The sequence below is a fragment of the Haplochromis burtoni genome, unplaced genomic scaffold, assembly GCF_018398535.1.
Source record: "Haplochromis burtoni strain Fernald_Lab_line unplaced genomic scaffold, NCSU_Asbu1 Contig_6, whole genome shotgun sequence".
NCBI classification, from domain to species: Eukaryota; Metazoa; Chordata; class Actinopteri; order Cichliformes; family Cichlidae; genus Haplochromis; species Haplochromis burtoni.
In genome coordinates, this window is record NW_024582367.1 from 4,225,723 (window position 1) to 4,252,552 (window position 26,830).

The 26,830-nt window shown below is 41.2% G+C and overlaps 2 protein-coding genes across 4 annotated transcripts; one reads left to right on the forward strand and one right to left on the reverse strand.

Annotated features, from left to right (window-relative positions):
• ppp1r9bb (protein phosphatase 1, regulatory subunit 9Bb) lies at nucleotides 1–22,017 on the forward strand. Of its 2 annotated transcripts, none has more exons than XM_005913559.2 (11): nucleotides 1–212; nucleotides 1,005–2,551; nucleotides 12,329–12,461; nucleotides 14,305–14,425; nucleotides 14,642–14,746; nucleotides 16,909–17,041; nucleotides 18,545–18,697; nucleotides 18,813–18,866; nucleotides 19,014–19,243; nucleotides 19,328–19,424; nucleotides 20,535–22,017. In XM_005913559.2, the coding sequence occupies exons 2-11, from the start codon at nucleotides 1,118–1,120 to the stop codon at nucleotides 20,583–20,585; spliced, it is 2,511 nt and encodes an 836-aa protein (XP_005913621.1). In that variant the 5' UTR covers nucleotides 1–212; nucleotides 1,005–1,117; the 3' UTR covers nucleotides 20,586–22,017. The 2 variants fall into 2 exon arrangements, with proteins under 2 accessions (XP_005913621.1, XP_005913620.1); XM_005913558.3 differs by lacking the exon at nucleotides 1–212 and adding an exon at nucleotides 461–757.
• Nucleotides 18,491–26,745, reverse strand: prdm9 (PR domain containing 9). 2 transcript variants are annotated; one of them, XM_005913561.3, is made up of 7 exons: nucleotides 26,551–26,745; nucleotides 26,131–26,299; nucleotides 25,957–26,040; nucleotides 24,887–25,164; nucleotides 24,714–24,781; nucleotides 24,389–24,579; nucleotides 18,491–24,234 (listed from the first exon to the last, which is right to left on the reverse strand). In XM_005913561.3, the coding sequence occupies exons 2-7, from the start codon at nucleotides 26,225–26,227 to the stop codon at nucleotides 22,247–22,249; spliced, it is 2,706 nt and encodes a 901-aa protein (XP_005913623.1). In that variant the 5' UTR covers nucleotides 26,228–26,299; nucleotides 26,551–26,745; the 3' UTR covers nucleotides 18,491–22,246. The 2 variants fall into 2 exon arrangements, with proteins under 2 accessions (XP_005913623.1, XP_005913622.1); XM_005913560.3 differs by having other exon boundaries at nucleotides 26,131–26,246; nucleotides 26,551–26,744.
• Nucleotides 26,746–26,830: the final 85 nt, after the last annotated feature.

A 26,830-nucleotide genomic window follows, 5' to 3' on the forward strand; every position in this document is an offset into this window, starting at 1 on the left:
AGAAAAAGGAAATGCTTTGTCTACGCTCGGTAATAACGTTTAAAATATCTATCGGCGCAGATGTAGGATGCAGGAAGCAGCAATGTGTCCTGCAAATAACGGATGTGTTATTGGCCAAGGAGATTTGACGTGAGTGAGGTGTCACTGGGTCCTATCGCTGGTTGAACGAAAAAGACCGCGACTTCAGTTTTATTATTTTTCGTAACGAAACGGTAAGTATCCATATTTTATACTTTACAGATACATTTATTTAGTGTAAAAAGCTGCCTCTGGACTGCTTTATTAGGGATTTCCTTTTAGTGGAGGGGGAGGGGTTTAAAAAATACGAGAAAAAAAACATTCGGGGCGTCCGTCTTTTTTGTATAGTGTGCCACCACAGCCTCATTAGGTTAAAAAGAAATCATAATTTTTTTAAAATATATATTTTTAAATTATATGTTATGTTTTTTTTCTTCCTCTTCCTTAGAGTAGCATTGCGTATCGCTTCTTCCTTGGAATGACTGCTTTTTTGTAGCGGGAATGAAAACCACACCACTCACTGTAACATAGTAGCTATAATTAATGCACCTCCGCCAAATATTGTAAATGAAGATCGTATTCGTTTAATGGTCAAAGAATTAGGAGCAGACGGGCACTATGACCCATGCATTCCCCCCTCCATGCAGCAGCAGCAGTCTGCCGCTACGAGAGGACCAGAAATCTGCAGCTCACAGAATGAAGAGATCAAAATGATGCTGCCTCTAAAAAGGGATTAAACGTAAGCAATCTGTCGTCAGCTGCGGTAAATCCGCGGCTCATTACTCTTCTGTTTTTCTGTGCAAACATTTTCAGTAACTAATGCAATTATCTGAGAAGGTCAGGCTCGCATTGTTGTAACTACAAACGAGCTATTGACAGATGCATCGCGCTCACTTTCTCCGCTACACTAGACGAGAATTGCAGCGGATGCAGGCAGGCCTTTAATGCGATCTGTTGTTTTTGTTTCTCTCCATCTGCCGGTCTAGTCTGGGCGCCACCTCGCTGGGATCGGCTGCTGGTGGATAATACAGATTTGCCACCGGGAGTTGAGAAAGGAGACATGCCGTCGTTGAGCATCAGTTGCGACGCTTGACTGACCATGATGAAGACCGAATCCACATCCAAGAGCACCGGCTCTGGCTCCACGCTCAGGAGCCCATCCCCGCACAGGAACGCGTACGAGGCGGGGATGCAGGCCCTGAAGCCCGTTAAAGACAATGCTGCAAATGGGGACATGCAGGAGGGCCCCCGAGGGCGCAGGTACGGCTCTAATGTGCACCGTATCAAGAACATGTTCCAGCAGATGCAGACCACATCCCCGGCCGACGCAGAGGGTGAGGACAACGCCAGGATCGCCGACAAATCGGTGCGCCTTTCCCTGCCCAGAGCCGGTAGCCTGAACGAGAACGTGGATCACAGCGCGCTGCTGAAGCTCGGATCCACCGTGTCCGAGCGCGTCAGCAAGTTCGACACAAAACCGGAGAATGGGCACCAGCGGGCCTCCTCGCCCAGCTACTCCAAGCTACAGGAGACCCGCCGCATCTTTGAGGAGAAGCAGCAGCAGGAGAAACTGCAGCAGGAGAAGCTGCAGCAGGAGAAACTGCAGCAGGAGAAGCTGCAGCAGGAAAAACTGCAGCAGGAGAAGCTGGCTACAACCAGGGTGTTATTGAAGGCAGATAAGGCCTCTAGCTTTCAGGATGGCAGGTTGGATATGGTGGCCCGTTTTAATGGCAGCACAGAGTCCCTGGACAGCCTGGACACTAGTGAAGCAGTGTCCCCTACAGTCAGCCAGCTCAGTGCTGTGTTTGAACGGGCAGCCGAGCTCCGGAACAACCTCCACCGTCTCTCCTCTACACCACCACTCCCTTCCAGAGGGGTCAGCACCAAGGTAGGCGTGTTGAATTCCAAGATAATCACAAAGAGGGTCAGTGCCTTTGCATCAGGCAACCAAGGGGATGAGATAAGCATTCAGAAGGGACAGGAGACACCTCCAAGGGGCTCCAGAGGAAGGGTGACTCCTCCATCTGAAAGCGTTAATGGTGGCCAGTGTGCCCCAACTACTGAACTTTACAGTAATGTAGGAGAGCCGAATGAACAGAGAGAAAAGACCGTTTCAGATGCAGGTGTCGAGGCCAAAGTTGATGTTAAACCTGAGGAACACTCTGGGACCAGCGAGCCCAGCAGCACAATACTGCAAGGTGACATCCACATGTCGGTGCAGAATGGAGAAACTGCCTCAGAGAAGCGAAGCTCTCCAAAAAGTGCAGACATGGTCAGGCAGGATGGGGACAAAAATACAGAGGAGGAGGAAGACAGGACTCTCAGAGAAGAACAGTCGGGCCGGGACTCTGTGGATATCAGTACCTACAGTGCGGTGGGGGAGGACTTTGAAGGAAGCCAGAAGGATGAGGAGGAAGACGAGGGCGATGACCGCTATGAGCCAGAGTCCAGCTGTGTGGAGATTTCAGGGCTGCCTGTGGAAGAGGATCCACCCCCTTCAAGAAAGATTCGCTTCAGCGCAGAGCCCATCCAGGTGAGGAAATGTGAAGTGTAAAAACACCCTGAATTAACAGAAAGAACTGTAGCTAGAACATGGAGGTGTTTGCTGTCACATTGTACCCCCAGAACCTTGTTTATTAATCAGGCTTGTGTGCTGATTTCTGAATTGTAATTATGTTGTGGTGTGGGATTTTCTTTTCATCCTGTGTCTTTAGAGGCTTGTTGAACTTGACCTTAAAGCTTATCTGCTGTGTTACAGTCATAGCCAGTGCCACTGTCAGCTTTTTTAATGAACTCGCTCAGCCTCTGCCAGTGTCACACCAGTGCTGACATTTTGATTTTAGCCTGTTTCAACACAGGGCTTTGCACACTACTAACACCCTCCTCCCCAGCAGCCAGTTGCTAATGGATGGGCCTGCATTCCTACTGTGCAGCTGACATGGGCCCCAAAAGTGCCTCAACGTAGATACTGAAATGCAGCAGGAGCTGCTTTTGTAAATAATTGCCTTTTTTTTGGGGGGGGGTAAAACAGACCTGGCAGGCCTGGATAATTATCCCCATTTTTAGAGAAGTGGATATTGTACTGTGGAAAATGAAAGGTCATCGGATGCTGTATTTGTGATTGTGTGTGAGATAAAGACAGAGGAAGTGAGAAAAAAAAGAGCACTGTAATCTCTTCTTGGACCGGTGCAATGAGAGAATAGGACAGACGAGAAGGAGGAGGAGGACGAGTTGATTTGAAGTGTCTCTCGTTGTCTGGGGGCGGTGTAATGATCCGGAGAGGAGCATCAGACTCTCTCCAGTTCAGTGTTGCTGCTTTGCTCTGCCTTGAGGTCCAAGGCATACAGCAACTCTGCAAGCTAAAGTGGGCCCTGACACTTTGTGTCACACACATTACTTCTCACAGAAAGGCTCTCCTGTACCATTTCATGGCTTGTCAAGTCCAAATTTTCTCTTATCGCTGCACATTGTCCAGAACCACCCAGTTTCTGCACCCTGACATTTGAATATTATAGTTTAAAAACCAACCTGACATAGATACTAACAACATATACATCAAATATTGGAATTAATGAAAGACTGCTAAGGACTGCACATATATGTGTTGGATCAATGCAGATATTTCTAAGCTAAATAAGCTAAAGAAAACAAACTGAGAAAATAAGCTTAATGACAAATATTACAATATAAAATTAAAAAGTGTACAATTAAAGGCCACCAGTGGTGCTCTGGAAGCTTTGTTTTTGCACCTGCTTTCTACCTTCACAAGCTCATACGAGTGACATTATTAAATATATCCAGTGGTTTCAAACCATTTCATCGAGAAACAGTTGTTCGTGGTAATGAACCCAAAATTGTAGCAATCTGTCAGATAACGGAAGAGAAGATTACTGAAGAATATAAACAACACAAGTTATGGAATATACTTGAAAAAAAAATCAGCTCTGCAGATGTTTGTCAGGCCTCAAGGATGCACACAATGCACTGTGATCCAGTGAGAAAGACTCAGTGAAGCATAATTCTGTGTGTAATGCAGTGTTTTATGCACATTCCAAAAATTTGGAGAACGTCTTTTCATATATGGTAACTGACACATGTGTGAAATCTGATTGTCTACAAATTACTAGTTATTCTGTTAAAGGTGAAATTAGGCCTAACATTTTAATGGTAGAAAACAAGCTTTCGTTTATAATGTTAGAGCCCTGATCTGGTTTGTTAATCTTCCAGCACTAAAGATTCTTTTCCAAGGACATATCCACCCACCTTGGAATGATCAGAGTCAGACACACTGATTAGACTGGCTGATTTGAAACAGTGCACATTCAAAAAGAAGAACCAATCAAAAACAATGCTCAAACTTTGAGAGGAATGGAGCCTGTCTGGAGAGACAGCGCTTTATTAGCTATGTTATCCTAGATGGCATTGCATTGGATTTGCTGACTGGCTTTTTCTGGAAATATGTCAAAAGAAGGAATTAATGCAGTGAGAATAATGATATATTCTACATGTGGAGTAAGCCTTCTTGTGTAAAGAATATAACCCTTAGTAATAATGGACAATTCGATTGGTAACTGTAATTTCATTACATATTGTAACCAATCACAGTAACATTAATTGAGACATTAAATTACATAGTTACTCCCGAACAGCAATTATACCAATAGTGATGTGTGATTATGTGTCACTATTAAGCTCTAATATATTGAGCAAATGCCTAGAAATCAGCTTTGTCCCATAAATCACATACAAGTCATTTGTGGGCTTGCTGTGCCTGTCATGCAAGTGCAATAGAGAAGAAAACACACTTTCAACATTATTTTATCCTCATGAGATCAAGCGTGGTTACCAGGAGGAGGCATTATCTACGGTGTGATAAAAGCTGTAAGTCACGACTTTGATAAAGAGGAGAATTTCGTTGTGACCCTGCAGCGGTCAGTGAAGAAAAAAAACCTCCTACTGAGTCCTTTCACACTGTATCAGTGTGGCCTTTGTTATGGAGATTGATGCAGGGGTGGATGAGAGTAAGGGGGATGCGAGGTCAAATGGGAGGGGCGTTATTATGCAGCTCAAATGTCATGCGAGTGCATAACAGCCAGCTCTTAAGTCACACTGTCACTTAGTTTCACTGCCAAACAGGAAGTGCTCATTTTTAGCGCATATTTCTCGTCTGAGCAACAGTGCAGCTTTTGGTCACAATTAAGTCTTGTTGTGGTGACAGCGGTTGGACGTCTGCATGCATGCCTTTCTCTGTCTCCGATTCATACTGATTGTTCCCCTCCATCTGTCTGTCTTTCTGTCCGTGTCCTCTCAAAGTGGCAAAAATAGCAGATCTGCTTCGGGTAGAGTTCACACTGCATTCTTTGTTTGCTCCTCCTCACACTCTTTCTCCTGCTCCTTCTTTTCTCCCTTTCGCTCTTTGTCACCAGTCTGCTGCTGCTAGTAAAAATAGCAGCATTGTTATCATCACAGACCTGCCTCGCTTTTCAGGGCCGCCTCTTTTGTCGAACACAGGAAGCTGCTTCTCATGTCTTATTTATTTCTTTAGCTTGTTTGTTTTGACTCAATTCTATATTACTCGGTGTATTTAGCCTGACCGCTTAGCCCCCTAGCTTGTTGTGATTTTTAATTATTTATCCCACTGTGCAGGGGGAGCTTTTTGCCCCTCAAAAAAGAGAGATAATCTCCACTAGATTTGGGCTGTGTCTCCTCCAATCCATGAATAAGCAGATTTATTTGCCACCTTGCTTACCCCTCACCTCACCTACTCCTAAACATTTTGTCCTTCTGCACCACCAACCTGGACTCTTTCTTCTAGGTCTCTGCCTACGCTCCTCAGTCTCACCAGCCTGCTCAGAGAACACCTATGATTTTCTTTCACACTGTGTTATTAACACAAACGATGACTGTACTTATAAGGTAATAAACAGAGGGTGTTGAATTTTGACAAACATAGAAGGAGGTGTTGCTGCTTTAAAGTCTCTGCCACAAAACACAAAATACAGACTACCCTAAATGCACCACAGAGATCATCCAATAAGGGAACTGCCCATGGAGAGGTAACCATATGTTAAGGTATCCTCAAACTGTCTATCACTTTGACTCAGCAGGCCTGCAGTATTTCATACAGTGCATTACTCACAGCCAGGAGGAGTGGAAGACCAGACAGATTATCAGCAAGGTCAGACTGCCCCACTTCTCGGCCCTGCACTGGTTGGTGGTGGGCTGCAAGCATTTATGTGATGTGCCCACTCGTTCAGGTTACTGCGACAAGCCACATTACGCAACGTCTCGCTCATGATGTCTGAAACTGTTTTGTCTTGTCCCGCCTGCCATCATCTTGTCCAAAAAATGACAGGCGTTGGTTACAGTGACATGTGAGGCGCCAACCGTGCTGTATGGATGGCTGAACATGTATATTTGTCTTTCTCAGGCTTTATTGGTCCTGTAGTTAGGATGATTGTTATTTTATGTTTTTATTAATACCAGAAAATATAGAATGGAAGAATGGAAACGGTTTTCCTCCTTGAGTAATGGTGCTGCTAGTTAATATGCTTTTAAAAGAGGTTTTTTTTTCACAATTCCTTGACTGGTTAAGTGAGAAAAGGAAGGCTGGAAAAAAGACATGCTGTGGAAGAGAGCCAGCGATTAATAACAAGTAATAATTAAATGCAGAGAGATCTATTAATACACAGTGAGTGAAAAAGGCGACTGAAGAACAAATACTCAATGCATCATGGGAATCCCCCAGCAGCCTACACCTATCGCAGCATAACTAAGGGAGGATTCAGAGTCACCTGATCTGGCTAAACTATATGCTTTAGCAAAAAGGGAAAAAACCCCAAACTAAGTCTGTATGTAAAAAAGAGCCATAGGGATACAAAAGAAAATGTCATAACAAATGTAATCAGTATGATATGGTAACATAATAAAACATATATCCAACATAAACACAACATAATAAAATATATATAGTTACAGAGTTTAGTTGTTGTATCCTTCTGTATAGTGTAATGCCATTCAGCCCTCTGTGCTGACCTTATTTTCATATTGCCGTGCCTCTCTCCAGCGTTAGCGCTAAGCCTAAACATGACTGCTGACCAAAAATTGTTCTGCCAAAATAGATGGGCTTTGGTGCCATGCAAACATTACTATGACGAGCTGACCATATCCATTTTATTGGCAAGAGAAGACTGGTCAAACGTGATCGCTGCCAGAGCCACATCCTTATTTTCTGTCTGCATGGTGCACATCTGGCATGTGGATTAACCCCCAATTTTAGTAGGATTTAGAAGCAATTACCTGCCACTTGTTTAACCTATGTTAGTTTAGATAGTGGCGTCATTAATCTTTAGGAGGAAAAGTGTAACATACGCTTAATTTTGACAGCTTTATTAAGCATGGATTAATTACTGCGCACATATTCGTATACAGGGAAAATTGAGGCATTCATATATCAGTGCATGGTAATGAACTTTTGCATTTAGCTAGAAATTGAGAAAACTGTACGTCGCACATGCAAAGCCTAGTATGAGCAAAAAAATGCTGGAAAGCTTTTTTTTTTTGTTTTTTTTGCTGAATGCAACGAGAGTGGAAACACTCTTTTAGGAAAAACCAGTGGCACCACCTACACACATCCTATTCGCTCCATCCAAAATTAGAACAGTTTTTGGAGTCAAGAGGGAAAGAAACAGCAGTTGACGTGCTGCTGTGGGCAGTGGGGGTGGTGGGGTGTGGGTTACGGGCTTGCTAGTTAACACCACAGCGTTATCCAATCACACTGTAGCCAGAGGGGCATCAAGATGCAACCACACTGGAGCAGAGCAGAGGCATGGCGTGGCAGCTGTATCATTTGGCCATTTTGGTGTCATGACAACAGCGTTGTAAAATGGTTGTCGTCACTTACTGGCTGCTTTTTAATACCCTTTACAATCCCAAATAGGTGCTCTGTATAGACACAAACACAATCTCTAAGCTGGTGAGTGGCTGTAGTTTTCTGCCCATGGAGCTTTTGTAGGACATCCGAGGCGGCTGGTAGCAGAGGGAGGGAGGAAGGGAGTTTCCTGGCCATCTGTTAGCTCCTCTGACCTACTATCTGCCACAACTGGAACAGCGTCCTTCTCTACCACACCCCCCCTCCCACCACACTGCCTTTAATCCCAATGTTTGTCTTCCCAAGATAGCCACCTCACTGTTCGTAGAGTTCATCTACAACTCTGCGTGCTTAGGTAAAGCGAGGTCAGAGGTTGTATCGTGGAGAATCCCAATTAGTCTGTCTGTAAGGAGGGAGATAGACTTCCTGCTGGAAGCGAGAGGTCATTCTGTCAGTCAAGGATGATACTGTAGCTTGACTTATACCATGGCCAGTTTCTCCAATAGCTGCAATGCACAGCACAACTACAGTGGTGATCATTTATTACAATTGCAGTAAAATAGAGTCGCTCAGTCTTCTGTCTTTGATGTTTTCCAGTATCATGGGTGTAAATTGAGGGCTTCACAGACCATCAGCTGTGACCTATTGATCTTTAAACTCAAGGGGTGATGCAGTGCCACGTGAAAGTGTCACACTGGTGCTCAGAGGTCTCTGTTGTTGTTTTACACTCTGTTACTTGCAAACGGTGTATTTTTTTTGGCCGCTTAATCCACATTCTGTTAATCCGTCTAAATACAAAGGTAACCTAAATCAGAAGTCATCTGACTTAAGTTCTTCTCCCATGCTAACTATTGTGAGTTTAAATCTGATGGGATTCACAGAGTAAAGTGTAACAGCAGTGTATCTAATGGTTTTAGAACTGCTGAACCTAATTAGTCTTTACTCCATTCCTTTTTTGATTGAGTGTTTTATTTACAAAATAGTATAAAATACAGCAATTTGTCTACTTTGGAAGTTGGACCCACTAAATAATGAGCATTTATGGATATTTATAGGTTTTGTGGTCAGTTAAATGAAAAGCCCAGGACAATGGGAACTATGCTTATTTGCTTTTTTTTTCTTTTTTCTGAGTATTACATGAGAAGATTGGTAGATTGATACCGTTCATGCCTGCAGGGTCAGTATGAAGCCACAGCCAAGAGTTGCTTAGCTTAGCATAAATGTAAATGGTAAAAAAGAGAAAGAAAAAACTATCTGGGGTACCGTCTGCAGCTGCTCAAGAAGCAGTTTTTAAAAATATTCATGTGTTACTACTTTATTATGGGGCCATAATTGTGGTTTCTAGTTTTTGTGTTCAAGTAAGCAAACCTGCTGCTGGTCATAACTTTATATTCAGTACCCAGATGTCACAATGTTTTTCCAAAAATACTAAAACAAGTGGCAACCTCCATGAAAAATCCAACTAGTGTGGAACTCAGTAATCATAAGATGGCCGGTTGAGGCTCACTGTAAAACTGAGTCAATCCCAATAAAGTGCAATGTTAAAATGGCTAGTTTCAGCTATAAAAGTAACATCTTTACAGCCTGGTACCAAAACAAATATTGTCACTTCCACCTTAAAAAACCAAAAAAAACAAAACAAAAATCACAATTACTGTATCCATCTTTTATAGACAGTATTTGTACTGAACTAATTCTTCCCTGAGAAACGAATAGAATAATCGACACTAACTGAACTCTAAAGCAAATTGTAATTTTTATGCCATAATTAGCCCCCCCCCCCCCCCCCCCAAAAAAAAAAAAAAAAAAAAAAAATCAAAAGAAAAAATCATCCATGTCATTGCTTGCGTGATCTGACAGTGATGGGGAGAGATTTAACTCAAGGCGATTACATTTTAAACTCTATTGTTATGGGTAAGGACAGCCCAAAAGTATAGCAGAAGCTTGTACAGTGCTCAATGATGTAAGAGAATACAATGATACTGAATAAATTTAAGAGAGGAGGGGCTGGCTACATTTCAAAGGAGCTGTCAGAAAACTGACAGGCTCTTTACTGTGGGGTTGCCACGGAGACGGGGCCCCATACTGTAGGACTGAAGAGCAGCACGGAAGCTACGAGATGCTACTTCTGTAACACAGATGGACAAGCTAAACAGGCCGGCGACATGCAAGAGATGCATTGAATAAAGCAAACCAAGGCTTGAGGAAACAGTGTGAAAGTGTTGCAGAAGAGGGAACAAAGATTGTGGAGAGAAAAGTTGATAAAATAAATCAAAGAATGTGTAAAAGGAGAAGGTCCAGCACTGAATTAGTGTAGCCAGCGGAGCATGCAAGGTGGTGCATACATAATCACCCTGGAAGACTGAAAGTGAGGCTTTTAAAGATTGGGCTCTCTCTTTCTCCCTGTGTGTGTGTGTGTGTTTGTGCCTATGTGAGGCCTGTGAGCAGCAGCTGCAGAAGGCCTCCATTAGCATGCTGGGGGTGGTTATGTAAACTGTCATGCTGTTAGACCAGAGTGAATGTGGGAAGTTGAGCCCTGAAAACAGAGGCCCCTGTCTTCATAAGAGCAACTTCAGTGGTTGTGATTGATTTTTATTTATTTATTTTCTCATTAGTCTGTTTGATACAGATGACTGCTGTGAAACAATACAGCTCGGACTAAATGCTGTGGCTGTCTCAGTTGAAAATGTCAATACATTTGAATTGCATTATGTCCGCATTAACAGTGTTGGTCAGTTATTATCGAACCATGAAGCCATCTTGTCTGTCTCAGCTACTTACGCATCCAAAACCTCTAAGTAGTGATCTTAAGCTTTTTTCAATCCATTAAATTGCTGTCCTCAATGGAATGATGTAAATCAGTGAAGGTGATTTAGAAAGAGTCATTTCTCTGAATAGATCATATTAATTTTAACTTGTGTTAGCTTAAGCTGGATTTTCTAAAGAAATCAAACAGAAATATTATATATAAGCTTACTGACCACTGTGTGTGTGTCTTTTAACTTTAGCTCAGTGCCATGTGGACATGGTTTAGAGCTCCAAATAAGTATCAGAGTGAAAAAGAAAGGTGATTTAAGTGGCTATGAACATGGCATAGTAGTCAGCTGGTGGTGGTGGAACATAAAGCTGTTAGAAAGGATTTTGAGCACCGGTGCAAGAAATGTGGGGGAGAAAAAAAAATACTCAGATTAGAGTCAGTTTCCTGTGAGTAATGGTCCTGTTTCCTCCAGTACTTCCTCTCTTGCCTTTCTGTGACTCTGTAAGTCATCTTCCACAAAGCACGTGTAACTGATATTAACTGAACCGTTCAGTAGTTTGAATTTAAGTATCTGTAGTCACGTCATTCTGCAATCTGCCCACTCTTTTACCTGTTAATACACAAATGCAATAAAAAGTAAAAAAACAAAAAAAACAAAACGAATCACTGCTCCTCAGGGTGCACAGGAAGTGATTCTGGTGACAGCAGCAGTTACTATATTTGGAGTATGTGCAGGAAGAGTGATAAGACACCATGGCTCCAAGGAAAAGAAAGACTTGTCTAGAAAGAAAGGATATCTATCTATCTCTCTATATCACAGAGGCCAGTTATAAGGAGGTTTATTAGGCAACAATGACAGTGGCGTGAAGCGTGGATATGGCTGTGCGATAAAACCAAAATCTCATATCCCGATATAAGACATTTATCGTCCTGACAAGGATATAAATCACAAAAATGTAATATTTTCTGTAAATTCTGTGAATCTTGGGCATCTCGACTTGCGTGAAGTTTTTCCAGTTGGGCGTCCTTTACCTGTGTTTTAACCATGCATGAAACTATACATTTTTAGACATAAGTTCTTTCAAAGTTTGAGCCTAATGTTTATTTTTAGCACCTGACGGCTCTTTTTTGCTTTTCATCCGTAAACTCTCTGCATACTCTTTCCCGTGATTCAGTTTATTTTGAAAAGTCTCAACAGGATCTTGAGCTTTATTGTGAAAGGCTTACGTGGAAAACAAACAAGCGGACTGCAGTTTTGTTGCTAACTACAACACGTAAAAACTGGCACTTGTCCATCCATAGTGTGGTTATTTTAAATATAAGAGAAAGATAGAACTTTAAGAAATTTATATAGCTACTACAGTGACCATCAAAACGATGAAAAAATATTGCTGTAAACAAACGATAGACGTTTTTATATAGTCATCCGATATATATCGTTATATCGAACAGGCCTAAGCGTGGATCTAATTTTTGCCAAGAAAACAAATAATTTGCCATAATTTTGAACATTTTCTTTTCAAAACAAAAAATCCCAAAACAACTGTGACTCACAAATGTCCCGTTTCAACAACAAACAAATTCTGAACAGGAATAGATGCTAGCAAAAATCTGCTCCGCCTTGCAGAGACTTGATGTAAGTGTGATTCTCAGTCTGATCTTGTCACTGTCTCATCCTACAGGTGTTTGCCACCTATTCCAACGAGGACTATGACAGACGCAATGAAGATGTGGATCCAATGGCAGCGTCTGCTGAGTATGAGCTGGAGAAAAGAGTGGAGAGGCTGGACCTATTCCCTGTGGAGCTGGAGAAAGGTATCAGAACTAAACCCTGTTTTTTTTCTAACCAGTCGAGTATTTATACAAATTCTTTCTGTAAAATCTGCACTTTACTTCGGGCATATAAATAATTCTAAGCATTTACTGTACTTTGACTTGCCTGAGGCTTCTTTGCACCTTGCTAAGAAAGAGAATACAAAAAACCCACAAATGTAAGGTTCTGTATTTGAATGATCAAGCTCCCATTTGGCTCCCATCTCCGAAGCAATTAAAAAAAGTCCTACTTTAAAAGACCTGCAGGGTTCACCAGCTGCCTTCTGCTCTCCCCAATGACTTACAGATTTGCAGTATCCATGTAACATCATAGTGCATTTCTATGTGTGTAGAAGACTTGTGTATAGGGCAGATTACGTGGGTTACCATATGTAGCAGTGTTCTTTATAGGTGTTGCGGTGTGCACGCTCTACATTAATTAGATCATGATAGAATAGAAGCTGAAATAAAAAAGAAACAGTGCTTGAAAAAAAGAATACGCTAAATCAGCACATAACGCCTCTGGGAGGAATCTAGGTGTTATATTGATTATCATCTAACTTTGACGTCACAGACGTCAACAAAACTAATGTTTTATTTTTTCAAGATCACATGAAGGTCAGAGCTTTTTTTTTTTTGTCCTCAAGGTACAAAGAAACTTATGCACTAAAACTCAGTTGTAGTTTGCACAGAATGCTGATGTCAGGTTGAAAATCCCCAAATTCAACAGATGAAAAAGCTTATGATGCGTCATCGTGACATAGATTGGGCTTTCTTTAGAAATCTTAAATCCCAACTATGTGGTAACACAAACAAACAAACAACAACTAATCTTTTTAACCTCTCACATATCAAGAAACTACAGTTACAGTTTTTAGTGTACCTTCCTTGTTGTTCCTGCATTCATTCTGACTTTCAGTTACATATTTCTACTCTTGAACTCTATTAGAGTGCATTTGCGTGACTCATCGTTACCATTATCTATCTCATATTAGCCCTTGGTGCATCCCCTCAGTCAATCCTCAGTCTCAAACGAGCCATTCTGGTTTCCTATCCCCTCACTTTGCACAAACAGAAGGTTTGAACAGAAGGCACCTGTAATATGTGTTCGCTTTTTTCTGACTTATAATCCAACACTTTAAGCTGATATTTATTTTTTACAATATTGGTTTATTATATATTATGGTAAGCAAGTCATTTTAAGGTACCCTGTGGAGCGTGCTGGTAAACTTTGCTGGTAACCATACATGGTTTCTATATGATTAAAGCTGGCGCAAATGTTGGGGGAAGCAAATGTATAGCCTTGAGGACACGAGTTATGTTAAACTTAATTTAAACTTTACTTAAAATTAAGCGAATATAATTAATAAAAAACTACAGTGCACCTTTGAGTGGGTTTAAATTATAGAGGATAGCAAACAAAGGTTCACTAACTAATTTATTAGCACACAGTTGAAGAATTATTAAAATTTAGCCTCTTCTACGACCACTGAAAGCAGCTATATTTCTTTTTGCTATGCCATAATAACACATTCATAGACTGTACATTAAAACATGGACATAGCCACACTGACTTCAAGCGCTGGGTCATGAATTCCTGTTTTAAAAGATCGATTTGAGCATTGTGACTGTTGCTATCCCGTCGTTCTGAAGTCAGAAGTGAAGAGAGGTGGAATGTTATGTTGTTAGCTAATGTTAGCTATCTTGTGGCCATTCAGACAACTGCAGGTTCTGTTACTTTTGTGTTGGCTGCATTTTCAGTCCCAAAGGTTGCTTCTTCAACAACAAGTCTGTTACAGACAGATTACAATACCAGTTTGGTAACAGCAAGCCTAATTTCTTTCAGACGGTGACGGCCTGGGCATCAGTATTATTGGGATGGGTGCAGGGGCTGACATGGGCCTGGAGAAACTGGGCATCTTTGTGAAGACTGTCACAGAAGGAGGAGCAGCACACAGGGATAGCAGGTATGTTTCTTCGTACTTTAAATATTCCTGATATGATTAAAAAAATGTACTGCAGAACTGAAACATCGCAGGTCAGAAATTAAGGGAAGTTGAACAGGCCTTTGTTTTGTAAATCAAATGTCACCTTGAGGTTACCTTAGTAGTTGTAGTGTTAGTTCCAGGAGTGGATGCCTTATTGTTCCTCTAAATTTTAAGCCTTTAAACTGTCTGCTTCAGGATCCAGGTGAACGATCTGATTGTGGAGGTAGATGGGACCAGTTTGGTGGGAGTCACCCAAAGCTTTGCCGCCTCTGTACTCAGGAACACCTCAGGAACCGTTAAGTAAGTCTCTCTGACTAACCAATTTGCTTTGAATCAGTTTTACATCACAAAACAAACCTTTTTTCTTTTTTGTAGACAAGTAGAAGTTGAAGTAGAAATGCTAGTTTGCTATCAATTTCAGTTTTACTGATATATCTCGACAATTTTATGGATTGCCAAGACATTTTGTTAAGACTTTCATAATCCTGAGAGGATCCATCGTCGTGTCTTCGGGTGTCCCCTGAATCTTCCCTTTTAGCACCATTTTAAGTTAAAAAAAACTGGTGCAGTCAAACTATGATGCACAACTTTTTGCATCAGCCTACTCTGTCTATTCTAGTACAAATGGGACCATCATTTACAAAATAGGACAGCATACGTTATTGAATACAACTTAGAACTGCAGCATATATGTACCAGAAATGTTTTATTGAGGTCATAAAAGGAAGTGCAATGTGCTATCTTTTTCTAGTGGCAGCTAATGGAGTTGCCCCCTACTGGCCATTATAAAGAAAGCAGGGGCAGGGTATTTCCTTATTGGCTTCACTTTTTTTTTGACTCATTTGCAATGTACTTGACCTGGAAGTTGGAGACACATACTTGGTACTGAGTTGAATGCATTCTGGTAATAAAGTTGCTCCCTAGCAAGATAGATCTATTCATGCATCACTATCAAAACAGTGCATTGCATGTTTTTTTTGCCCCTTAAAACCTCAGATGAGGAATATTCACAGAGTACTGGGTTATTTAATGAGTCACAAATACATATCAGCAGTAGTACAGTTTTACTGCGGTTTACGTGCATTACCACCACCTTGAATCATTAGGTCGGCGTTCTTGAATTTCCAAGTTGGAAGTGTGAAAATTCTGACTAGGAACTCAGATATTCCAACTGCAAATGTAACGCACTGAAAGCTCCTAAACATCAGACTGTTGTCAGTAAATTGACTTGCTAATGTTAGTATTTAAAGTACTTCCATACTTTTAAAGTAATATAGATTTAAAGTACATTAAACTACTTTAATTTGTGGTCTTTGTTAAATGGTCTTGTATTTTTGTAGCTACTATTTTGTGGTTTTCTAAATGCCTTAGCAGTGACCAGGATATGTGTTTTCATTGCTAGTTGCCCTGACATTAAGCATTCTTCCTGAAGGAGATGATTTCCTTTTGATATTTACCCACAGCACATTTTTTCACACAAAGCTTACTTCTACCACATCCTGCCCATTCACTTCACCAGACTTTAGATTTATATCGCCAGTCTCCCAGGGTCGTGATTATACCCTTTAGTATTGAAAAGCTCCTTTTAGAGACATTCAGTATAAAGTCCAAAGGTTCCACATCAGAGCCACTGAAAACAGTTATCAGGAACCAAAACACTTTGTATCAAAAGTATAATTTCAAAATGCCAAGGGTCTATTTGTAGCCTTTGCGCTTTGGATTTTTGGTATGGCTCACTGTTCCCGTGTGCTTCTTTTGTCATCCATGCTCATTCATAATTCAGGGTTTAGTGGTCTGCGCTGTTGGGATAATTGCTAGTGTTGTGTGACTTGTGAAGATCAGAGACCTCCATAGATAGCTCATACATTATAGATCTGCTGCAGTGATGGCGAAGGGCAATAGAGCTCCGACCTATTCATAAAACAAACGTCACGCAGACAAATAGATTGGGACAGGAAGTGTGTTTATGAGCATTTAATTACCTCTCAGTGCTGCAGAAATTGAAAGGCTACAGTGGCTGGCTTAACAACCATCTGTGGCTTTGTCATGATTCGCTGTCCTTTACCCAGTTTACCATTTGTGAGCGTCAATCAAGAGAAAATATAGTGTCTGTAATGATCTGTACAATGTGCTAAAAGAGAGGACGAATTGAGGGTTTGATTCGTGCACCCAAGAGGGTAACTATGTAGAGAAGATCTTTGTTAGAGTGTAAACAGGAAGCCATTTTCTGTTATCAGAGAGCCAGCGCATTCCAGCTACATTAATACATTATGCTATACTAACTGAAGAATGAAAACATTCACTGCCTAAAGAGCCGGTGTTTGTGCTCCTCAGTGTTCAGAACAAAGAAGAGGCCAACATGTATTATTTAGCATATACATACAGCATCACAGCATATATATATGGTTTTGTCATAGTTTTCTGTTCCTGGCTGAGGTGGAATAATATATGCCTAAATGCAGGTTTGTGATTGGACGAGAGAAGCCGGGTGAACAGAGCGAAGTGGCCCAGCTCATCCAGCAGACCTTGGAGCAAGAGCGCTGGCAGAGGGAAATGATGGAGCAGCGCTACAACCAGTACATGGATGAACAAGAGGTTAGAGGGCAATAAGATTACTGAGGTTACTAATGAAGCGTCTAAAGACAAAACACGTTGATTATCATCTCTGTAAGTCTGTGAGGAAGGGGGCACATTTCTTCCCACAGATAATCCCTCAGTTGATGTTTTCATGATGGTGGTGAAGACTGTTATCTAACACATGATTCCCCAATCCCCTGTTAGTTAAAATCAGGTGAAAGCATATGATTCACATCCTTTTTATACTCATCAGTCCATTCAGTGATCCTTCCTGCGCTCTAGGTGGTGGACTTTGTAAGCGAGCATGCCCATCAGGGTAGGAGTGTTATATCACCGGATAAAGGCGATCACTCAGAACAACTTTGAATTGATTTGTAGGGATTCCTTCCTCTTAAGTGGCCAAGTGAACCAAAACCATGCCAGGAAACTGTCTCCCCCCCACAGCGTAACAAAGCTACCACATCCCATCACTGTAGGGATCAAAGCATAAAAACTTTGCCTGCGCCTGGTTTATCATTCTTTAACTGGTGATGGAGCAACATCTGCACATGCACAGTAGAGAAGTGAGGGTGAAGTGCTTACTAATCCAGCTTCACCCCTCCCCTCTGCACAAATACAAAAAAAATGGGACATAAGATATTATTTAACCACTGCAGATGACGCACAGTCCCACACAAGCTGAGCTAACAGAGCAAAGACATCAGTAAACAGCCTCACAGTTAAGCACAAAGTGCTACCTTAAAATCCTCACTTAGCCCTCTAGGATATTGGTTTCCCTGTAGGATTAAAAAATATGTGATTATTTTTATGAACAGTGAAAAAGAAAAAGCCACACTGTGATATCCAGTGTATTATAAACATGATCAGAAAATATGCTCCGCTCAGGGTTGTGACTAAGCAGAGGGACTTTTTTGTGCCCTTTAGTTTGTCAGTGATGCCTCAGATTGTTTCGCTTTTCATTCACATACACGGAACAGGCTCAGGAACTGTCTATGGTTTCATTAGAATAACAGAGAGGAAGTTCCTCCATTCATGGACAGTAAGAAGATTAGGTGTGCAGTTGTGTAATGAAAAGTACAGGCGCCTGCTTGAGTTGTGCACCATCTAGTGTCTATTTGGCGTCACAGCACAAGAGGACGACACCATCAAGACTATTACACTCTACCTTCTTGTTTCCTTTAGCATTATGTCCAAAAATTAATTAAACAAATTTAAAGAAATATATTTGGTTTTCTCCAGGAATTGCATAAATTGAAAACCCTCCTGGAAACCAATATGTGCAAAAACTATATTTTAGCACTGGAAACATTGACAGATTCAAATTTAGCTTTCTCTGTATCACTTGAAAGAGTTTGTTTACCTGCAAAGGAGAAGGACAACAAACTTTAATCTCACTCACTCTCTAGCTATACATGCACTTTCATCTATATATATAAAATATAAGTCATAAGCTCTCCTTTTTTTTTCTTTTCTTGATTTTTGCCTATGAACGGGGTCCTAACCTTGACCATATTCCTGCAGGGTGGGGAATACGGCACAGATGAGGAAGAGGATGATGATGAGGAAGCTAGTCCACCGTATCCCACTGCGATCGAGGTGTTTGACTTGGCGGAGAACGAGGACATGTCGCCTCTGGAGACAGACCCTGAGAAGCTGGCCCATAAATACAAAGAGGTGAGCCATGAATGTCGTAATTACAACATTTCTTCTTTAATCAAAACTTTTTTCACTAATGCACCTTATATTTAGAGATGTGTTTAGAATAGTAACACTGGGATTTTTTTTATAGCTCCAAATAAAACACGCTGTCACCCAGGCTGAGATCCAGCAACTGAAAAGAAAGGTAATTTAAAGTGAATATTATCATGATATTTTATGTAATGGTTCTATTAAGAATAAGCAAAAGAGCATTTCTTATCTTTAGAGTCAGAGGAGTGTGTCCGTTTACATCATCATGTGATTGAAATGAATGAATCACGCTTTCTTCCAGCTGCACCACGCAGAGCAGGAGAAGCAGCGCTGGCGTATGGACAAGGCCCAGCTGGAGCAAACCCTGCAGGAGAACAAGGAGCGAATGGAGAAGCTGGAGGGATATTGGATGGAGGCTCAGAGCCTGTGCCAGGCAGTGGATGAGCACCTGAAGGAGACGCAGGCCCAGTATCAGGCCCTGGAGCGCAAATACAGCAAAGCCAAACGTCTGATCAAGGAGTATCAACAAAAGTAAGACCGTTTAACTACATGTACAAAAGCCTGAGAGAGTTGTGAGATCAGAGTGCCAATGCTGTTATCCTCTTCCTTTAACAGGGAGATTGAGTATCTGAAGAAGGAGACCCAGCGCTGTGCACAAGTTGGGGCTGAGGCCAACCTTCTGAAAGAGGAGTCAGGGCAACTCCAAGAACAGGTATACGAGGTGCCTCAAGGCAGTGTGTGCACATTTAATCTTCACATCTAGCATTTAATATAATATTCACACAACAACTGTGTGCTGGTAGGTTTGCAGAGCATTTTGTAAAGCGTTCAAGAGTAAACACCACTTTGCTTGATCCAGACCAAATCTGATCTTGAAACTTCTATTAATCAGAATTGCTTGTGGTTTCAAGAAAATCTTAAAATGTCTTGGGGAACTTGGAGAAAGTGTGATGAAGTTGAAAGAGTTTATGTATGTTATCATTGAGCTGCTGTGTGGTTGCATTACTAAGAAAGTGCATGTCAGCTTACGGTGTAGGATTTCAAAAAGGTTTGAAGCAGAAGTATAATGCAACGGAAAACCTTGTTGCTGATTTAGAGGTTAAGGTTGATTTTATTGCATTAAAAGACCCAACATCCCATACAGAGCTTCTCTTCGGTCTAGTTTATCCTCCTGCCTCCCTCCAGCAATTTAAAACTTGCACTAGATTCATTCATAAGCAAGACCTCCTTCTGATTTTCCAATATTGAAATGTTGATATTTTCTTGTAAAAATGGCTGTAAAAAAACTGTTTTCTACTATTAAGGGAGGAGTCTTTGTACCTTTTATAGTGCTGTCATTTAGCTTTTAATGCTGTCGTTATTTTGCTTAGAATTAAAACCGTTGACGGAAAGAAGCTTTTGCTAAAGTTTATCTGTAGTTCCTATTTTTTCCCTGCTTGTTAGTAGAAAACAGAATACATGAGTGTAAATGAGAGGGAGATGGGTGTAACAACGAAGCAGCAAGCCATAGAGATATCGTTCCTGTGTGCCTCTTGACAAAGCATGCTGAACATGGAGCTGCCAAGCAGGAGGATAAAAAGAAGATCATAGAGGAGGTTCATGGATGTAGTGAAGGAGGACATTCAGAGGGTTGGTGTGACAAAGCAGGAAGCTAAGGATAGGATGCTATGGAAGAAGATGATCTGCTGTGGAGATCAATGGACCAACTGAAAGCAGAAATGCACAGCAGAACACATCATCTCCAAAAAATACAAAAACAGTACGAGTCACATTCCAGCAGCGCTTCATTGTTTTAAGTGCATTTTCCTCTCTTCTCTTTTAGGTGGCTGATCTGGAGTGCCGAGTGGAGGAGCTGAAATCTGAACCATTATAAAAGCCTTTTCTAATAAATATAGAACTTCACCCGACAAAGGAGTGTTTTAAGTACTTGCAACGAACTGCAGGGTATCTCGTGTGTCCAACTTGAGCTTAATTTGTGGTCGCATACTGTATGTGCCCTCAGGCTTTGTATTTCACCCACTTAACCCTTTTAACCATGTTTTTCTGTTGGCATTTATGGGAAGAAGAGCAGTTTTATCATCACAAACGGACTCCGTAGATGTACTGTTCCTTTTTCATTTTCAGACTTCAGTATTTTCTCCCTTAATTTGTGATTCTTGTGAAAGCCCAGGCTGTTGCTTTTCAATTGCCAAAACAAAACAAAAATCCTTTCTTTCTTTCGCTTAGTTTTGTGACATTTTTTTCTGAGTTTGTACAGATGTGATACTGTGTGGTTTAACAATCAGTTTGGTTTGTAAAAAATTTTAATGTGCATAACATTTAACATAATATAAACTAATGAGAGTCGAGGGTCGTATATTTTGCGTGGCAAAGATGTGTAAATTGGATGGAGACCGCACTGAAGACGACAACACATGGTGCTTCACTGGATTGGAGTAATAAACGGGAACAAGTCTGACGTGTCTTTGAAACTGTACAGTATCCCAACCTTCGTAGGGGTCTCGTCACATAACCTTTAGAACCAACTGCTGCCTACCTTTCAGACGTGTTTGTGTATTTTTTACACATTAGGACTCGCGAACAAGCGACTAATCCTCTGGTTTCAACCCCTCACTTCTATCAAAAAGAAAAAAAAAATAGAAAAAAGGAAAAAAATGGACCACGGAAACAAGCCTCCACAACTGCTGTGCCACAAACAATGGATATCTCTTCCCTCCCCTTCAAATGGATGTTGTCATGGACTTGTAGAACTGGAATTAGTTAGGACTACTGATGTAAGAAACATTACTGGACTGGGAAGTTAAAGAAGCCGTTACCAGCAGCAAAGTTTTAGATTTAAGGAGCTCCTCTCTAACCAGCAGCTGCACTTGACACCGCTGTGTGTAGCACATGGAAAACACTGCCAGGTTTCTACCTGTTTCAGTTTACGCACAGTTTAAATGAAACTGAGTTTTACTTGTGTCAACTGTCATACCAGTATGTTTGTATAGTTCAGGTCAGACTGAAATATTTTAATTTTACTTAATATTTATAATATAGTCAAGTTGGAAATATGAGCTAACAAAGGACAAATAGTGACAAAAGCAATGCAAAAATTAATGTCCAATAAACAAAGTTATACTGTGTCATGTAAAAAAAACAAGAAAAGACAAAAAAAGTAGTAGATCTGACTACAAAAACAAATTTAAGACTACTTAATTGAAGAAAAAAAACAGGCATGGTTATGAGTATTTTCATAATATTAAGGCTTGTACAGTGCACATGCTTTGCATTGTATGTTTTGTGGAATAAATGGTCAACAGTGATGGTTACGTTGGTTGTTGTTTATTTTTTAGTGCAGTTTGACACTCAAAGACAAGTATTTGTTGGTGTTTTTCCTTTTTTAACTAAAAAAAAAAAAACTAAATAAAAGAATGTTAAGTACAGGACATTCAATAAGTCATCAAGTACACAAGCGGGAAAGTGCAATTTAGTTCACATTTAAGCTCCTGTATTTCATTTTAATTTAAAGTCTTCAAAAAAAATGCGATTAGACTAAATGTGCATCTTCTGATGGTGCCTCCTGAGATGATAGTTTCGGGAAAAGCTCTTCCCGCACTGAGTGCATTTGAACATTCTCTGTCCCAAGTGAAGCATCTGGTGAGCTTTGAGACTCTGCGGTCGGCTGAAGCTTTTGCTGCATTCGGGGCAGCTGTACGGTTTCACCCCCGTGTGCTTTCTCTCGTGTCTCTTCAGATCTCCCGACTGCCGAAAGCTCTCCCCGCAGTGGGTGCACAGGTAGGGCTTCTCCCCGGTGTGAGTCCTGAGATGTACGTTGAGCTGACCGACGTACGAGAAGCTTTTGCTGCAGTGAGGGCAGCTGTACGGTTTCTCGCCCGTGTGGATGCGCTGGTGCTGTTTCAGACCGTAGTGGTTTGTGAAGCCCTTTCCGCAGTCGTTACACAAGTACAAAACCTTCACTTGCCTGAAGCATGTGTGAGATTTGAAAGCTTTGGCAGTCATACAGTTCATGCCACAGTGAGGACACGTATATTCTTTTCCCCCCTCTTGTTCCTCCAGCTGATCCGTTAGGCTGTCCGACTCGCAGTGTGAAAGATACTCGACGGGATGGTGCCTTTTAATGTGTTTAATAAGATAGCTCTTCATGGTGAAAGAGAACTGACAGAAGGAGCATGGGAAGAGCTCAGACGTGCAGTGATACTTCATACAAGCGTTACTCTTCTGATGCTGTTTAAGGTTACTAGGTGTAGTGAAGACCTTACCGCAGCGATCGCAGCTGTAAGATTTGGCCTCTACATGTACCATCTGCTCGTGCCTTTTCAGGAAACCAGACTTATTAAAGGTTGCTCCACACTGGCCACATCTGTGCTGCCTCAAAGTGCATTTATGTGCTTTGAGGTCATCTGGGTTTCCATATGTTTGTTTACAGCGATTGCAGCTGAACCATTTGTATTTTTTTAACTTCCCATTTCGGACAGAAGCCGCCTCTGGTTCAGCGGAGCTCCTCGCAGGCTGAGCAGGACTGGTAGCTCTTCGTTTAGGCGCAATGAGCTTAGTTATGGCAGAAACTCTGAATCTAGCTCCAAATCTCTGAGGCCTCTGAGAGGGAGGATTCTGGATCGATTCAACACTTTCACCGTCAGGCATTACATCGTCTTCGTTATTTTCAGCTGTGCTCTCATCAGAGTGATGTTCATTTATGTGCTGCTGAAGGTCGTCCACTGAGGAAAACGCCAGTGAACATTCGCCACAGCTGAAGGGCAATATGTCGGAGTCCTCTGGATCCTCATTTGTTTTTGTTTTACTCTGTTTCTGGTGACGCTGCAGGTGTCTGGTCAGGTCATTGTACTGACCGAAGCATTTCTGACAAACAGCGCAGACGTACGGACGTATCCTCTCATGGACAGTCACCTTATGCTTTTTGAGGGATGATTCCTTTGTGAAACTCTTACCACAATCTAAACAGTTTGACTGGAGTGTTTCTGACTCACCTGCACAAGACTCAGGAGCCTCAGTTGTATCCATAGCTTCTTGTTGGGTCTCATTTTCATTAATTTTTTCAGATACAACTGAATCTCCTGCTTTTAAAAGTTCTGACTCTGACGTTACACTCTCTTTGTTGCTGAGGACTTGCTTCTGATTGGAAGCTTTTCCTACAGCCTGCTTCCTATGAACTAACTGATGTCTGATTAAGCCAGATGCCTGGCTAAAGCTTCGCCTGCAATATGGGCAGCAATAGGGGCGTTTGTTGGAGTGAACACAAAGCTTGTGCCTCCTAAGATGAGGTATTTGCTTGAATGTCTTTCCGCAATCGTCACATGTTTTAGATTCAAGAGGATCAACAGACAGTACCACCAGTGATCCTGCAGCACTGGAGGCATTATTTTCTCCATCAGCTACTTCAGCACTTTCAGGCTGCGTGTGAAAGTATTCTGTGTGTCGCTGGAGGAAGGCTTTGGTGGTGAAAGACAACTGACAGTGGGCGCACAGGAAGATCTGAGTTGTACCGGTTACAGTACTCTCTGCATTTTAGGAGAAAAAGGCGAAAACATCAACAAAAAAACAAACAAACTATAAATCAAATTTTTAAATAACACAGTCAGGAAAATTTTACATGACTATCGCTCTTACAACGATCACTTTTATGGACTATTGAGACTAGCAAAGTCAGGGTACCTGTTGCATTCAACTTCAAATACCACATCTGGGCCCAAGGATCACTAAAGTGGGCATGAAGTTTGCTGCTGGGCCACACCAAGAGCTCATCTCCAGTATTTATGGTGCGACAGCAGTGAAAGAGGATGCTACCTTTGTACTGGACTGCCAACAGATTTGCCTCATCTCTATGACGGGCATGGTTGACATACCTGTGTCAGGAGGGAGGGGAAAAAAAGCATTTTCTAATAATGTACAAGCTGTACAAACTGTGATTTATTTCATCGAATATAATTAAAAATTAATTTTGTAATTCAACAGGAAACAACAGAAAATAATTCAATACCTCATCCAGTTTGAGTATGATTCTTTGGCAGCATCAATGTAGTCATAGTCATCCTTATCTTTGTAAATCTGCAGTAAATTGGAATATTGTCACAAAATACACACAAAGAACAAAATATGCATCAAGAGGTTTAAACTTGTTTTATTGTTTGGGTTTAATACATCCCAGCTCACCTCCCATGAGAAGTCACTTGCCATGGCAATCTCCCTTGTTGTCACTTCCCCCTCAAATGGTCCAAAATGCATTCCAGGAGACACTGCAGGCCCATAATTTAGGACCCCAATCCCTGCACTGGGAATGCTAGATCTGCCTATCATCAGGCCAAAAGGCAGAGTCAGGAGGGCCCTCTGCATGACGCCCATGTTTGTTGGAAAATCGAGAATAAAAGATGGGCCATTAATGTTGTCAGGATCACTCTGGTCCTGGAAGAGAGTCAGGCACTCCTCGCAATCTATAAAAATGTAAAAACAAGGGAAAAAAATGGAAAAAAGCTCATCTGGGGTAATTTTTACTGGACATACCACAGTGACAAATTATCAGTCAAATATTGTCATTATTATTATTAAATATTAGTAAATCTTTGAATGAATGTGTATACACTGCAAATATTTGTGTAGGTTAGCTCCTCATGGGGAAGACCACTGCTAAGTCATCCATCTAACACATTCCACAGTTCAGCTCTAGTTTACAAATGACAAAAATGTGTGGCTCAGAAAGATATGTACTGATCTACAGGTGTGTCCCTATTAAAATCTAAAGAAGATATAACCAGACAGAGAGGTAAGGTTAATGGGATAGAAAACTGAAATGTGTAAGTTTAAAGACTACTGAATAAGACCATAGCAAAACACTTTGACTTTCATTTAAGCGTATTATATTTACTTAGCAATGGTCCTGGAGTTGTGGTCAGAAGTTTTGACACACTTATCACGGGCCTGAATGTCAAGTTAATTTTTGACTTTTAACATTTCTTTGAATTATTCGATTTCCAGGGTGAAATGATTGTACAGCATATATCTTTAAAAAACAAGAATTGGGCGCACAAGTTTATTTTGGATTTTCTCTAATCCACAAAGGGTTAAAAGTATACATACAGGTTCAAATAAATCCCTACCCCCATTTGGTTAAATGCCCTGTAACATGCTCTTTTGGTAGCGATGGACAGGCTTGTGACATATTTCTGGCTGGATATTAGTTGTACCTAAACTGCAATAGCAAAAGAGTAAACATGGGGTTTGCTTACAAAAGCCATCGTCACCATCTGGGTTTTCTCCCTGCCCCACAGCGTCCAGTAACTTCTGTATTGGCGTGTCTGCTGGCTCTAAAACTGGCATCACAAGAGGAACAAAGAAACTATTTTAAAGGCTATATTACAGCACTGAATGTCAACGTTATTTGTAATGTCATTATAGTGTACCTGCAGGGGGGTTGTTTTCAATGGGAATGCACTCCTCAGTTACAACCACCTCCTCGGTTGTCTCAACCCACTCCACGCTGCTGCTTCTGTCCGTCATGAGTAAAAACTGTGGATAGCTGGTGGGAATGATCAGTCTTTACGGCAGTTGCTTACACAGGATGCATGCACACTGTCAAAAACATAGTAACATGAAGCTACAGCTAGCATTAGCTAACATTATTTCAGCACGTTAAACCTCTTTAGCCTTTAACATTACAGCTATACTACTAACACAGACAAAAAAAAGGATCAGTGGCAAAGGTACTATCAAATCAGTCTCCGATAGCTAATAACGAAAATGTGGCTATCACAGCACAAAACATGGCAAATGGCATTAATGCATGTGTAGTTAATAATATATAAAGAATAGAACTTTTGTACCAAGCTGACGTTCAACGGCTATATTTCTGGAGTTGTTTCGTAACTACCGTCCAAAACACGAAAGATTAAGCTGTTAGCGCATGACGCTTCACTAGAAACCACAACTAAAGTATCCGAACCCTAAGATACGGTCCCCCGGAAGAAAATAGAGCACACTTTCAGAATAAGAGTAAACGTTTCCTTCTTTTTAAATAAAAGTGGCAACGTTTTTCAAATATGTGCTGTTCTTCTACTATCGCTTCCTTTTATCGTTTTCACATATCAGTAATAGATAAGGCGA